At 34.5% G+C, this 15,103-nt stretch overlaps 1 protein-coding gene across 4 annotated transcripts in view; it reads left to right on the top strand.

Annotated features, from left to right (window-relative positions):
• Window positions 1-13,885, top strand: part of LOC143082737 (uncharacterized) — a 72,121-nt gene extending 58,236 nt beyond the window's left edge. The window contains exons 10-13 of one of the 4 annotated variants that reach the window (XR_012980462.1): window positions 7,545-7,777; window positions 10,814-12,003; window positions 12,572-12,665; window positions 13,515-13,653. Coding sequence is in view for 3 of the 4 variants with exons in the window: in XM_076258569.1 (XP_076114684.1) it covers window positions 7,545-7,777; window positions 10,814-12,019; window positions 12,572-12,665; window positions 13,515-13,856 (1,875 nt within the window). In the remaining variant the exon portion in view is untranslated. Of the gene's footprint in view, window positions 1-7,544; window positions 7,778-10,813; window positions 12,020-12,571; window positions 12,666-13,514 lie in introns of all 4 variants that reach the window. The other 3 variants (XM_076258569.1, XM_076258570.1, XM_076258572.1) reach the window with 3 other exon arrangements.
• The last annotated feature ends 1,218 nt before the right edge of the window (window positions 13,886-15,103 follow it).

The following is a 15,103-nucleotide window of genomic DNA, read 5'->3' as shown; positions in this document are numbered from 1 at the left end:
CCCCTTATCCTTTCCTGACTAACTCGTATGGGTCTAGGGCATAAGTGCTATGGGTCATTATAGAGGCAATACACACCTCTATCCCTGGTATAATGGTCGATGTGAAGAATCTCTTAGTTTGGCCAGCCGGCAATAGTTCAGTTGGAATTCGTTGTATACAGGGATACCATATCCCCCCTTTTAACCCTCTACTGACAAACTCGTACGGGTCTAGGGTATAAGTGCTATGGGCCATTTTAAAGTCAATAAGTACCTCTTCCTCTGGTATCATTGCCAACGTGGAGAATCTCTTCGTTTGGCCAGCCGGCAATAGTTCATTTTCGAATTTGTGATATACCAGGGTACCCCTTTATCCTTTTCATACTATCTCGTACGGGTCTAGGGCATAAGTGCTATGGGTCATTATAGAGGCAATACACACCTCTATCCCTGGTATAATGGTCGATGTGGAGAATCTCTTAGTTTGGCCAGCCGGCAATAGTTCAGTAAGAATTCGTTGTAAACCGGATACCATACCCCCCCTTTTAACCCTCTACTGACAAACTCGTACGGGTCTAGGGTACAAGTGCTATAGGCCATTATAAAGGCAATAAGTACCTCTTCGTCTGGTACCATTGCCCACGTGGAGAATCTCTTCGTTTGGCCAGCCGGCAATAGTTCATTTTAGAATTTGTGATATACCAGGGTACCCCTTATCCTCTCCTGACTAACTCGTACGGGTCTAGGGCATAAATGTTATGGGCTAGTTTAGAGGCAATACCAACCTCTACCACTGGTATAATGGTCGGTGTGGAGAATCTCTTAGTTTGGCCAGCCGGCAATAGTTCAGTTCGAATTCGTTGTATCTTGGATTCCATATCCCCCCTTTGAACCCTCTACTGACAAACTCGTACGGGTCTAGGGTATAAGTGCTATGGGCCATGTTAGAGGCAATACCAACCTCTACCTTTGGTATGATGGTCAATGTGGAGAATCTCTTAGTTTGGCCAGCCAGCAATAGTTCATTTTCGAATTTGTGATATACCAGGGTACCCCCCCCCCCCCCTTATCCTTTTCTGACTAACTCGTACTGGTCTAGGGCATAAGTGTTATGGGCCAGTTTAGAGGCAATACCAACCTCTACCACTGGTATAATGGTCGGTGTGGAGAATCTCTTAGTTTGGCCAGCCGGCATTAGTTCAGTTCGAATTCGTTGTATCTTGGATTCCATATCCCCCCTTTGAACCCTCTACTGACAAACTCGTACGGGTCTAGGGTATAAGTGCTATGGGCCATTTTAAAGGCAATAAGTACCTCTACCTGTGGTATCATTACCCACGTGGAGAATCTCTTCGTTTGGCCAGCCGGCAATAGTTCATTTTCGAATTTGTGATATACCAGGGTACCCCTTATCCTCTCCTGACTAACTCGTACGGGTCTAGGGCATAAGTGCTATGGGCCATGTTAGAGGCAATACCAACCTCTACCTCTAGTATGATGGTCAATGTGGAGAATCTCTTAGTTTTGCCAGCCGGCAATAGTTCAGTAAGAATTCGTTGTAAACCGGATACCATATCCCCCCTTTGAACCCTCTACTGACAAACTCGTACGGGTCTAGGGTACAAGTGCTATAGGCCATTTTAAAGGCAATAAGTACCTCTTCGTCTGGTACCATTGCCCGTGTGGAGAATCTCTTTGTTTGGCCAGCCGGCAATAGTTCATTTTAGAATTTGTGATATACCAGGGTACCCCTTATCCTATCCTGACTAACTCGTACGGGTCTAGGGCATAAGTGCTATGGGCCATGTTAGAGGCAATACCAACCTCTACCTCTGGTATAATGGTCGATGTGGAGAATCTCTTAGTTTGGCCAGCCGGCAATAGTTCAGTTCGAATTCGTTGAATTTTGGATTCCATATCCCCCCTTTGAACCCTCTACTGACAAACTCGTACGGGTCTAGGGTATAAGTGCTATGGGCCATTTTAAAGGCAATAAGTACCTCTTCCTCTGGTATCATTGCCCACGTGGAGAATCTCTTCGTTTGGCCAGCCGGCAATAGTTCATTTTCGAATTTGTGATATACCAGGGTACCCCCCTTATCCTTTTCTGACTAACTCGTACGGGTCTAGGGCATAAGTGCTATGGGCCATTTTAGAGGCAATACCAACCTCTACCTCTGGTATAATGGTCGGTGTGCATAATCTCTTAGTTTGGCCAGCCGGCAATAGTTCAGTTCGAATTCGTTGTATCTTGGATTCCATATCCCCCCTTTGAACCCTCTACTGACAAACTCGTACGGGTCTAGGGTATAAGTGCTATGGGCCATTTTAAAGGCAATAAGTACCTCTTCCTCTGGTATCATTGCCCACGTGGAGAATCTCTTCGTTTGGCCAGCCGACAATAGTTCATTTTCGAATTTGTGATATACCAGAGTACCCCCCTTATCCTTTTCTGACTAACTCGTACGGGTCTAGGGCATAAGTGCTGTGGGCCATTTTAGAGGCAATACACACCTCTACCTCTGGTATAATGGTCGGTGTGGAGAATCTCTTAGTTTGGCCAGCCGGCCATAGTTCAGTTCGAATTCGTTGTATCTTGGATTCCATCTTCCCCCTTTGAACCCTCTACTGACAAACTCGTACGGGTCTAGGGTATAAGTGCTATGGGCCATTTTAAAGGCAATAAGTACCTCTTCGTCTGATACCATTGCCCACGTGAAGAATCTCTTCGTTTGGCCAGCCGGCAATAGTTCATTTTCGAATTTGTGATATACCAGGGTACCCCCTTATTCTCTCCTGACTAACTCGTACAGGTCTAGGGCATAAGTGCTATGGGCCATGTTAGAGGCAATAATATGAATTGTTAATAATGACTCAGATTGGTCTCCATAATTTTGAAGAATCATATGTCATTGAAATAGTAATTGACAGTTGTTATTTTTCTGTTATTTCTATTTCTGCAATTAACTATGTTTCTATTTTTCTGATATGTTTAAATAGAAAATACTGTCGTAATATTGTATGTTTTAGTTTCATGATTGGACTATATTTGTAGACAACGAACAAATGACCATCAATTCCTTGTCATTTCTAAATTTCTATATTTAATCATTTTTTTTAATTTATTGTAGCTTACATTGATTTAATTATCACAAAATTTTAATAAGAACTGTTCTTTACTTTATTTGTTTGTTGTAATGTCCCGTTTAATTTCTATATTTAATTATATTTTTTTAAAACTTGTTATTGCTTTAGTTTACATTATTTCTCTAATCACAGAATGTTAAAAGACCGTTTCTTTGTTTTATATTTATGGAGGCATTTACATTGTTTTTATTACATTTACAATGTTGTTTAAAGACGCAGACCTTGAAGAAGACCCAAAGTTGATTCAATAAACGCGGACCTCGAAGAAGACACCCATTGACATGCCTATTTGAAGTAATATCAAATATAAATAGGAACGTTATTTAATTATAATTATCGTTCATAGTTTCTAACAACACTTCTTCGAACGCAAGTCATCTCATGAATATTATTGACGGCTCATGAATATTATTGAAGGCTGGCCTCATGAATATTAACGCCGGCTGCTATCGACGGCTAGATCCACACTAGTGAAAATGCCTGTACCAAGTCAGTAATATATGACAGTTTTTATCCATTTGTTTGATGTGTTTGAGCTTTTGATTTTGTTATTTGCTTAGAGACTTTCTATTTAGAATTATCCTCAGTGTTCCGTATATTTGTTATATTACTTTTTCCTACAACATTTGGTTTCAACCTGGTAATCTATAATTTTTCATGAAATGTTACTAACAGATGATGGCAAGGGATTGCAATAGCACATTCTAGCTTTTGTCAAGGTCCATATAATATTTGAAAGTGTTACTCTGACAATATAATGTCCTTTACAAATGGGAAAAACTTAAGAAATTTTGGCAAAATTCTAATTTTCCTAGCGCAATAACTCTCACAAATTTCAAACAGCAAGAGACCCAACTTGAAATCTCAGTTATAAATATAAGCTTACAAACCGATAATAGACACATTTGGTTTAAGCATTTTAAAACTGAAACTGAAGTGACAAAGACAGATGGATTGACAGACCAAAAGAAAAACATAAAATCATGGTCTTTTAAGAATACTACACACATAACAAAGGTAAAATCTCTTTGTTAATACTGTGCTACAATCAGGATAATGCAATACTGAGGTGTACATTAACTACATGTACCTCAGATATACTGCACAATTCAAATGTACTCATGCCTTTAGGGGTTGAACCTAGACTTTGAAAGTGGTGTCAATCCCTAAAATAAAAATAAACAGCTGCACCATGAGCGCATGTTACGCCCGTCGACTTTCAAAGAATAAATTTCATTAACTTCTCAATGTCAAATCACAAATTCATGAAAAAACTAAAGGGAGGTTATGTTAATAGATATAAACCCAACACCAAAGTTCGGCAGTTAGGTTTTCTTGTTTGAATTGTTTAACAATGTCATTTCGGGACCTTTTACAGCTACTATGCGGCATGGGCTTTGCTCATTGTTGAAGGACGTATGATAACCTATAGTTGCTAATTTCTGTGTCATGTTGGTCTCTTGTAGAGAGTTGTCTCATTAACAATCTTTATTTTTAAATTAAAAAAAATCTACATGAAAGTCGAAAAATATAATATTGTATGTATGACAGAAAAAAGGGCTCCATAATGTTCTCCTAAGATCAAATGGTCACTTTTAGAAATTTCTTTAGTTATTCAGGACATTTAAGGCAAATTATACAGTTGACAGTGACACCAACAAAGTTCAAACTTGATCTCAGTTTTGTGGTAATAAGCATTGTGTATACATGTTTCGTAAGATTTGGTTGAGGCAAACTAAAATTAGGAAATGAAAACCAACTTTGTAACGACTAATGTACTGACGGACATGGGTTAAACCTACTGCAACAACACCACCCCAACCCAAAATTGCGGCACGGCCATAAAAATGTTTATTTTAGATTTTGCCCTTGTACCTTGAATCGATCAAATGTGTGCAATGCGTTGGACATTAGAAATTTATTCTTTTATTTCACATGGTACACTAAAGTCTTGTATTCGTGAATGTTTACAACTTGTTGGGACTAAAAACCATTGATAATTACAAAGAAAAATAGATTGATATGTACTGCGCTGTTTCTAGTGTTGCAGTTAATTGAATAAGACCATGTGTAGAATTTGTCTTCAAATTATTACTGTTATTAATTTTGTATTTATGCAGAAATTCTGAGCTTAGTGGTTTCATTCCAAATCTCGGGATTAATGCAGTCTTTTATAAAGGTTACAGAGACAGATATAGAAAATAGGAGCGTATTTCATGTAAAGGTTAAAAACATTTTTGGAAGATTAAACCTAAAAAAAAATATACATTTTTTCATGTTTACTATCTTAAAGGAGAGGAGGGGGTTTCGGAAGGATTAGAAGTGTGCTTCAGGTGAACCCCCTCCCCAAAACACACACACACACACAAAATAAGATATAATGTTATCGGAATCTTGAACTTATGAGATAAATGTAGAACGATGCATACTATCGAATGATTCATAATTAATACAATTATTTTGCTTGATAATTTTGATTTGATAATTTTGCCGGTAATAGTATAACTATTTTACCGGGATTGGCACAATTCCAACTTAGCAGATGTATTCCATTTGTCCATCTCGGAGATCCTGAATTCCAATTGCGGGATAGTAGTACACCAACGGAGTTATTAATGACATGTTAATAGCTACAGGTATATATTAAGAGGATTCCATTATACTGGACTTCTGATATAAGCGATCACCAATTATATGTTTTTAAAGTCTTTTTGCAACTTCAAGTGCTAATGTTGTGAAAGCATCGTGGTAAGTCATGGCGGTAAAATGATATGCTAATAACACGTCACGTTGAGTTAAAACTACATATTGTTAGGTTGACATTACACCATGTTAACTTGATACTGGATTGCTAGGATAACAAATGAAACGAATAGTTGAACTTCATGATGTTGACTTATTATTAATAAATGTAATGATCACAACGTTATATTATTATAATGTCACGATAGGTTTATTATGCTGTATATAGACTTAAAACTACACGATGTAAAGCTAAACTAGCATAATGTTATATGAATATAATGTCACGATAAATTAACCAAACAATATGCTCACTAGAAATAAAACGACGTAGTATTTTATGCTGGTGGAATAACATCTCAGACGGGTGGGTGCCCTAAGAAATTAAGAATTTTCTTACAATTGTTAGGGCCATATCTAGCTTGACTTACCACAAGCCAGCTATTGCAATCCTATTAAGTTCATCATCTGTTAACTTTTAAAAATTGATTACCAGATGATGAACTCGAAACAAAAACCGACCAAACGCAATTATCTTATCAAGTATCTACTTGTATGCAACATTTAAAAAAATCAACATACTCCTCCCCCTTTTTCTACCCCCTCCCGCAACCCCAATGTTACATTACATATTAGATTAATTGATCAATCTAAAGCAAAAAACACAGATTAGACTGTGAGTGAAGCAAATAATGAAGTCATATTCCAATTTGAAAATAAACACCCGCTATTTATGTATTTTTTTACATAAATTTCTATATATGCAGTTTTCGAGTGGATGTTGCTATGGATGATATGTGTTTCCATGACAACAATTGAAGTCAACAACACTTGACGATAGTAATTTAAAGTTTCCGTTAGTCTTTATGTAATTTCTGATCAGTTATGAAATAATTCAGGACATTTAAGCTCTTAAACTACAATATTCTGCAAGTGAAAACTCCGTTTCAAAGGATTAAATCGGTTGCTATGGTGATAAAACTAAAAACAATCCCACGCATTTTTCTATATAATTTGGTAAAGTAGTATCCAAACTTCATAACTACAGTGCTAACTATTCTGTAAACATTTGCACTTTTCTGAAAAACACCAGAGAAAATTTGATAATTTCGCGAAAATCCCAAATTCAGAAAAGTTGAAAATATGCATTTTTTCAAAAAAAATTTCAAAAAATTTACAAATTTGGTTAACATGAAACCTTCACTAAAATGAAGCTTAAACCAAGTTGTATCAATGTTACATATGAACATTAATGAAAAATGCATGATTCTATTCAGAATTAGGCTCTAAATTGTGGTGATTTAGCTGATTTCTGAAAGATTTTACCACGCTTAACAATAAAAAAAATAGTATGTCCGTTACCATGGCAACCACTCATATTTTCCCACTCAAAATTATTTTTTGAGCAGTATTCATTTATTGAAATAAACCTTCATATTTTTTTAATTTTCTTATCTTATGATATTTCCTTTTAAAACTTAATATGGATGATCTCGGCCTTTCAGACATTTTTAACATTTCCATTTCAACAATAGCACTTCAATATTTTTATATTGGTTTCATTTAGACATCTTTTGCTGCATAAAGCAAGCTCATAGATGCTTAAAAATATTGACCAAAATTGTTTTAGCACTGTCATAAAAACACAGCTCTAATTAAATTGGTATCTTTCACAGGCACTTTTATGGTACAAGAAAGCTTTGGATATCATTCCGACATCGCTATGTAGTCGAGCTGCTAATGGTGACAGTAACATTTTAAGCACGCCACCTGGATGGAGAAACTCAGTACAGGCTTTTCTCCGAAAACACCCTGCACCACGTGATGATCACATTGCGCATATTGATGTAAATATACCTGACATTGTTGATCGTACAACTGTGAACCAGGCGCAACTACTAGCTGACAGGTAATAGTTTCAAATATGCTAGGTTGTTAGTTTACCAAAAGAATGGGTACACACATTAAAAATGAATACAACAAGGTAATAGTGTTATGTTATGGTAACGAATAGACAACATGACAGACAGCAATCAATTCTATCATTGTAATACAAGCTTTTTAATTTTGATACATTCTGAAGCGTATAAAAAGTTATATTAACATCGGAACAGTACCTATGACGTCATACTACTATGTGCAAAAGACTAGATCAACGACTTTTTAAAATTTAACACAATAAGAGTGTTGACCATAAGAGAAAAAGGTTTAACACCTTGTGGGAATTTGATATAGCTCGATATTAACTCTCGTTATTTAATTCAAAATGTAATATTTGACTATCCGAAGGCTAGTTTATTAGCATGTTGAAAAAAATAACTGGAGTTGATATCAAGCGATATCCAAATCTCACTCTTAATGAAACTTATTGTTAGCAAATTGCCTGTTATATATCATGAAGTACTAGTTGGAGGTCGTAGAATGACAGGCTGCCTTCTTCAGACTCTGGTAGTTAGCTGTTTCATCGATATCCTACTTTACCTCTTTCTTTGAAATCATAATCAACTGCCATAACCTTCTATGTGAGATGGGTGCATTTTTCCTAATTGATAGATAATAAATTGTCAGAAAACAAACACAGTATCTGAGATAAAATAGAATACCTATTTTAGAAAATCGACTATGTTTATTTTAATTATACTGGTCAGGTTCACAGAAGTGTGTATTAAACATAGCAGTCATAGAATAATTCAAATAAAAGATCGGAGTATACAGACATAGGCATTAAGTCCACTTGCTTAAATGATGCAAATAATCCTCTATTTAATACCAATTTTTAACGATAAAAACACTTTCCCCAAAGAACACAGCTGCTGTCAATTTATGGCAAGAAAACAATCAAGCAAGAAATTTTGACAATGAAGTGAAAGAATCGACATGAATTATTGAATGTCAATTCCTTACCTAACCATAAAGAGCATCAGCTAAGATTATCATTGTCAATGTTTTGATGTAGTTTTCGACCAGTAATGTCTTACAAAAACATGGCACTAAGTCTGTATTGTTTATAAAATACGACGATAGCCAAGATGTATCCGACACTTCTCTGTAAAGTTACAAGTTTTCAAGTGAACTTTTAGAAAATATATTGTTTTGTTTTTGCAACACATCCTTTATATTTTGATATTTGACCTTTTATATTTTGATATTTGACCTTTTATATTTTGATATTTGACCTTTCACGTTGCATATCTTTTAATGGTTGAAGGAGAGGAAACAATGAGTCTGAACTATTTTGTTTTCGATACATATGTTTTGAAATCAGAAGCATTTTCATATACATGATCTAATTAAAAAGTAGGATTAACATCTTTAAATCAAGTGTAAACTTGAAATCTGAATATAACATGGATTGTGACCAATAAATGTTACTATTATTTACGTAAAACTAGGGAATTCTACCCCATCCATATATCTTACAGAAGCATGACCATGTCTTAATTTTATATTCATTGTAACATTTTTGTTTAGGGGTCAACTTAAGCATACCTCTAGGTGGGGGGGGGGGGGGGTGGGGGGGGGGTTCTCGCTGTATTGAAGACCTATTCATTGGTGGTATTCAGCTTATTTGTACTCTTTTGTCGGGTTGCTGTCTCTTTGACACATTCCCCATTTCCAATCTCAATTTTAGTGTCATAAGTATATTTTTGTCTCCAAATCAAACAAATGAGAGCCGAATGTATGCAAATGCGAATGTATCTATCCCAAGAACCAGTTTTTTATTTGTTTTCAAATACAATCGTTCATTTTTACAATTTATATTAACAATTATATTATACACCTGTGAGTAAGCTGAGAATTGATTATCAAACATCTCCCACTGGTCAAATATTTAGATATTAAATGGCAAAGCATTCAATAAGGGATTCGTTGTGAACTTTATATCTTTATCACAAACAAATGAAATGTATTTGAAAATTGCCACAAGATATTGTATAAAACAATAGAATATCTATACTCTTGTCGGCAACTTTATGAATAAACCGATGCTTTTGAATAAATCATAAATATTAATAAGAGACTCGTATTTGAATAATTTAATTAACTTGCACCAAGAAACAAGTTGAAGAAACGCCATCTTTCATGTTTCAAGTTCAATTTAATTGTAAAAATCAATACCTGAAATGACAGATATATTTTCTATTGTTATATTCTGTCGTCGTACTCTCAAACAACAGAACATACACATAATCTACGAGATAAATTAATAACGACCATCAAATCTCAGATAATTTGATGGATCTGTAAAATTGTAATTCGGACAAAACTTAATTTATATAAGTAAAAGATTAGATATGATATGTTTTCAGCCTAATTAATTTGAGGGAATTAGATTTTTTATAATTAAGAACTATTCATTCAAAATCTTTTTTCTTTTGAAATGAGACATTGTTTCTGAAATTCAAAGGGATAATGTCTCGACAAATATCCTGATCCGTATTCAACATTGAAATTATCAATAGATTTGTCAGACATTAATTTTGATGAATTTTACGGTTGGTTTGCATTGTTCAAGGATAAAACGGTTAATGATATTTAACAAAAAAGTACGCAAAACGAGTGCAAGCGATCGGATTGTCGGTTTGTGAAACTCTTGAGTACAAAAAAAAAAGACATACATGTCTTCAACATCGCATCATGACTAATTGAAGAAAGAAATGATTGAAAACATTCAAAACCTTTAAACTGAAATATATCTTGCGACAAGGAATTGACACAATTCCTTGTAGCAAGATCCGAAGCACTATGTAGGAATTTTAGGTCCTCAGTGCTCTTCAACTTCGTTCTTTATTTGACCTTTTAATATTTTTTTGATTCGAGCGTCACTGATGAGTCTTTAGTAGACGAAACGCGCGTGGCGTAAATATAAAATTTCAATCCTGGTATATAAGATGAATTTTTTGAAATTAGTAGTAATCATTGTGATCATTTCTTTCCATTTTAGGTTGCGTTTATTGATATCAATATTACGGGGTAACAGACTTGAGGCTAATTTATTGTGTCACGTGTATGAATGGAAAATAGAGACTATGTCGAACACTGGTGAATTATTTGCAACAGAAGAAGAGGGGGACCAGTTGGAATGTGTGAATTTAATGTCTGGTAGAAAGTTTCGACATGGTAATATTGTACCGAAAAGGCGAACTAGTAATCTCTATATACCAAAACTCCATCGACGTGAAGCAGCTTCAGTAACGGACCATAGAACACAGAAACAGCATGATATGTTACGTCGAACGTCATCAGCTGATACCGATAAACAGTTACTGAAATATTTTGACAGTCAAGGGCTTGGGAAATCAAAGTATAAATGTGCAAGTGAATTTTCGCTTAACCATTCACCGCGACAAGTCAATAGTACTGATATTGACAATGTTGTACAGTTTATTCAAAAGTTAACATCTTCAAGGTCAATGAGCAGTGACAAAAAGCTGCATTATGTCTCAGAACTCATACTTAATTTAGAACTTGACAATGACGATGGCAATCATCTCCCAAAAATGTCACGAAGACGATTTTCACCTTCGGCAAAAATCATTAGAAAGATATCAAGAAAAGGTTCTGTCACAGACAAAAAACCTGCTGAAGAAATATCAGAGCTAAATCGTCGTTTATGCCGATCTCTTGATAATATTCTTGATATCGATTTAGATTCATTCAGCAATGATCAAGACAGATTAGATCAATCCAAGTCCATGTTTCATATCCCAAATGATCATCATTTAAGTAGAGCATATATCAAAAACGGGCATGGATTTAGTGATGTTCCTGAAACCAGCGAAATGTCTTCAAAAGAAAGCATAGATTCAATAGTAACAGATGGAGGTTCATCTCGACTTCTAACGACCCAAGAAAAGATGCATGATTCGTTTGATGGAAGAAAAAAACCGCCAGAATTTCCCAGCAAACAGGTAGACGACACTCAAAATTTGCAAGCCAATTCAGGATCCTACATTATATTTCATAAGCATTCGAGAGAAAGAAGCATCGATTGTTTTCCAAAAGAAAACGGAAGCAAAGATATAAATAAGGAACCTATGCAAACTGATAATCATATTGAGAGTGATGACGACAGGAGATCAACTGAAGAGTCAAAAGAGAATTTTAAACGGAAGTCAGTGACTCGGATTGCTAGTATGTATAAAAATAGGTATGTATGTATTATTTACCAACCATGTAATCTGCAAATTGAAAGCTTGTATAAATGTTTTTACAAGCATGAATATTTTAACCTTCAATTTACTGATAATCAGCTTCTGTTGTACGATATAACATTGTACAGATAATAAGGAATCATGGATTTTATTAGTGTTATTACATTATAATATGTTATTTATGTTTAGAGCATTAAATTACTCTATTGTTTGCTTGAATGTATTATTGCTAAACAATTACATAATTGGAGGGAAATGATTGTTGAACAATGACACGAATTAAATAGAAGGACTTCCTTCATTTGATTTTCTGAGTATTAAGTGCATTTGCTAATAAACCTTTGTGAATAAAATATAATAGTTGATAAATAATAAATATTCAAATGGAGCTGATCTCTATTCTTTCCCGATTCATGTAAATCCCTTGGTTACTGTTTGTAAGCTTAACTTTCTAACATTAGTCTATTTTGTTTATGAAATTATAATATCGGTAAACATCTATCGCCCAATATATACCATAGTGTTTTATTTAACATTTAAAATTTCAGAAGATCCTGGAACCTGCCTCACAAGAATGAATTCTTAAACACAGAAACAGTGTCTCATGTTTTACCTGATAGTGAGTTTGATTCGCCTCTCCAGGTATATATCCTCCAACTATTAACACCTGTACTCTATAACTTACCTTTCCCAATCTGAGATTTGAGCAACCACTACAAATAGTAATAAAGATATAGACATTACCTTTGCCATTCAAGGTATTCCTGTCATCTACAATTACCATTCCTTTCTCCTTTACTTAGATTTCAAACATTATTTTATCTTGCATTATACCTGCATGTATAACCTATAAATGGGTCGTCTTCAAGTTCGTTTTTAGTTCAGGCAATTTGAATTGCTTTTTTCCAATAACTTTCTGTTTGCATCTTTAATCACATTTGGAAATTTTAAGACTATGGATCTGTTTATTGGTCGTACCTAAATTGAATAATTATCAACTCATTGGTCGTTGTTTACCGATCACAACGTTTTAATGTATATCATTTCAAATCTCTTAACTAGAATGTATTATGTTCTGATTCGGAGAAGTGCTTATTTGTTTTTTTAGAAGTGGTTAAATTCTTTACACTACTTTCTAATGAACATATATTTTTAATGAAGGTTCCATATTTTATCATTTGATCAGCGCGATAAGTATACTATCATGCCTGTGTATTACTTAGATTTAAATGATTTTAGAATTGCAATTCCGTACAGAATATTTGAGTGAAACTAGATTAACGGCATATTATGCATTGTTGTTTGTTTACTAATCCTAAATAAATTTGCAGATCGTTGGTTGCTATATGTAAAACTTAATATTCTAAATCATTATATTTATGACTTTAAAGTACATGCACTCCACTGAAGCGAAAATTTATTTAGGTTAACTATTAAATGTCATAGATTTAGTTACGATGACATATTTGAATAATCCTAATACTATTTCAGACGAAAGCAGCCAGGAGGAAAATTAGCGGTTCTTTATATGATGTACAGAAAACCTCATCATTCGAAGAATTTGACTTTTCAAGTGGTATTTTTGGTAGTGCTCCCCGAAAATCAATGCTTAGCCTGTCAACAGACTTGGGGTATGATAGTCAACATGACCACGTTCAAACTGATGACCCAAAAATAAAATCAAACGAGTTCCAGAAAGATAGACGACATTCAATTACCTGTGGCACCAGCGTACTTAAACTTCGTAGGAGCTCGTCTAATGAACTGAATGGTCAGATAAAATCTCACATACTACAGTCGAATCAGGGTAATTTCAAAGAATATAAAGTATGAAGTTGCAAATAGATTATGTATGTATAAAATGTGTGTTGTACTTCTTCTATGATAATTTCAAAACAAATATCGTAGGCTCTTAATTACTTCTTCTATTAAAGAGCGACGAAAGATACCAGAGGAACAATCAAACTCAAAAAAAAAGTAAGCTGACAATGCGATGGCTTAAAATGAAAAAGATACACAGACAAATAATAGTACACAAGAAACAACCTACAAAACTAAAGACTGAGCAACACGAATCTCACCAAAAAATTGGGGTGATATCAGGTGCTCCAGATTGGTAAGCAGATCCTGTTCCACATGTGGCACCCGTCGTGCTGCGCATGTTATTACAATCCTGGTAAATAGTCTTATTTGGTAGGTCACATTCATGAAAAGGGAAGTGGATTGTAGTTACGACATAGAAACATATCATATATCATCTGTGAAAAGGTTATTCCATAACGGTCAACCAACTCGTAATGGCGTCCGTAAAATTTACGAAGTAATGATTTTAACTTTACCATAGAAGATATGGCATATCCGCGTTACAAATGTAAAAATTAATGACATGCAGTCATTTATTTGATATTAATTCTTTCTGCCTGTTTGAGTCATTAAAGGCGTGACACTTACAACATAAACCATGGACTTGAATTTTAGAAGGCTTTAATTAAAAAGGAAATAAAGAAAACTTCCATTTATTAATTAATTAAATGATTTATAAATCAATACAATTCAGTCAAGGTAGACTTTGACCTTAATGTAATCGAGCTTATACCAAAAGTCACAAAAAGGAAACCTTTAATAAATAACACAATAAATTAAAAATTATTTAATAAACCGTATTTGAATTGCAAAATTCTAACCGAAAAGTAATTTAACAAATGGCAAAATGAAAAGCTTAAACACACCAAACAAATGAAATAAAACTTGGTGCAGTCAATTCTTATGTAAAAATGGTGGATTAAACCTGGTTTTATAGTTAGCTCAACCTCTCACCTGTATGAAAGTCTGATAAAATACCAATATATTGAAAACAATGTCTGAAAAAAACAGACAAGCATAATACTTAAAAATGTCAAAATATGGCTACTGCAGTCAACTGTGTGTTATGAGTTTATCACTATAAAAAGAAAAAACAAAACGACACGTAGACACGATATAAACAAAGCACAAAAGCAACAATGAAAGACTAGAATGCATAAGATAACCATAGCACAATACAACAATGAGAGGATGTATAAATAACGCGCAATTCGTAA

The sequence above is a fragment of the Mytilus galloprovincialis genome, chromosome 7 (assembly GCF_965363235.1).
Source record: "Mytilus galloprovincialis chromosome 7, xbMytGall1.hap1.1, whole genome shotgun sequence".
NCBI classification, from domain to species: Eukaryota; Metazoa; Mollusca; class Bivalvia; order Mytilida; family Mytilidae; genus Mytilus; species Mytilus galloprovincialis.
The sequence above is the reverse complement of the archived record's forward strand: the minus strand, read 5'-3'. Positions and strand labels throughout refer to the sequence as shown.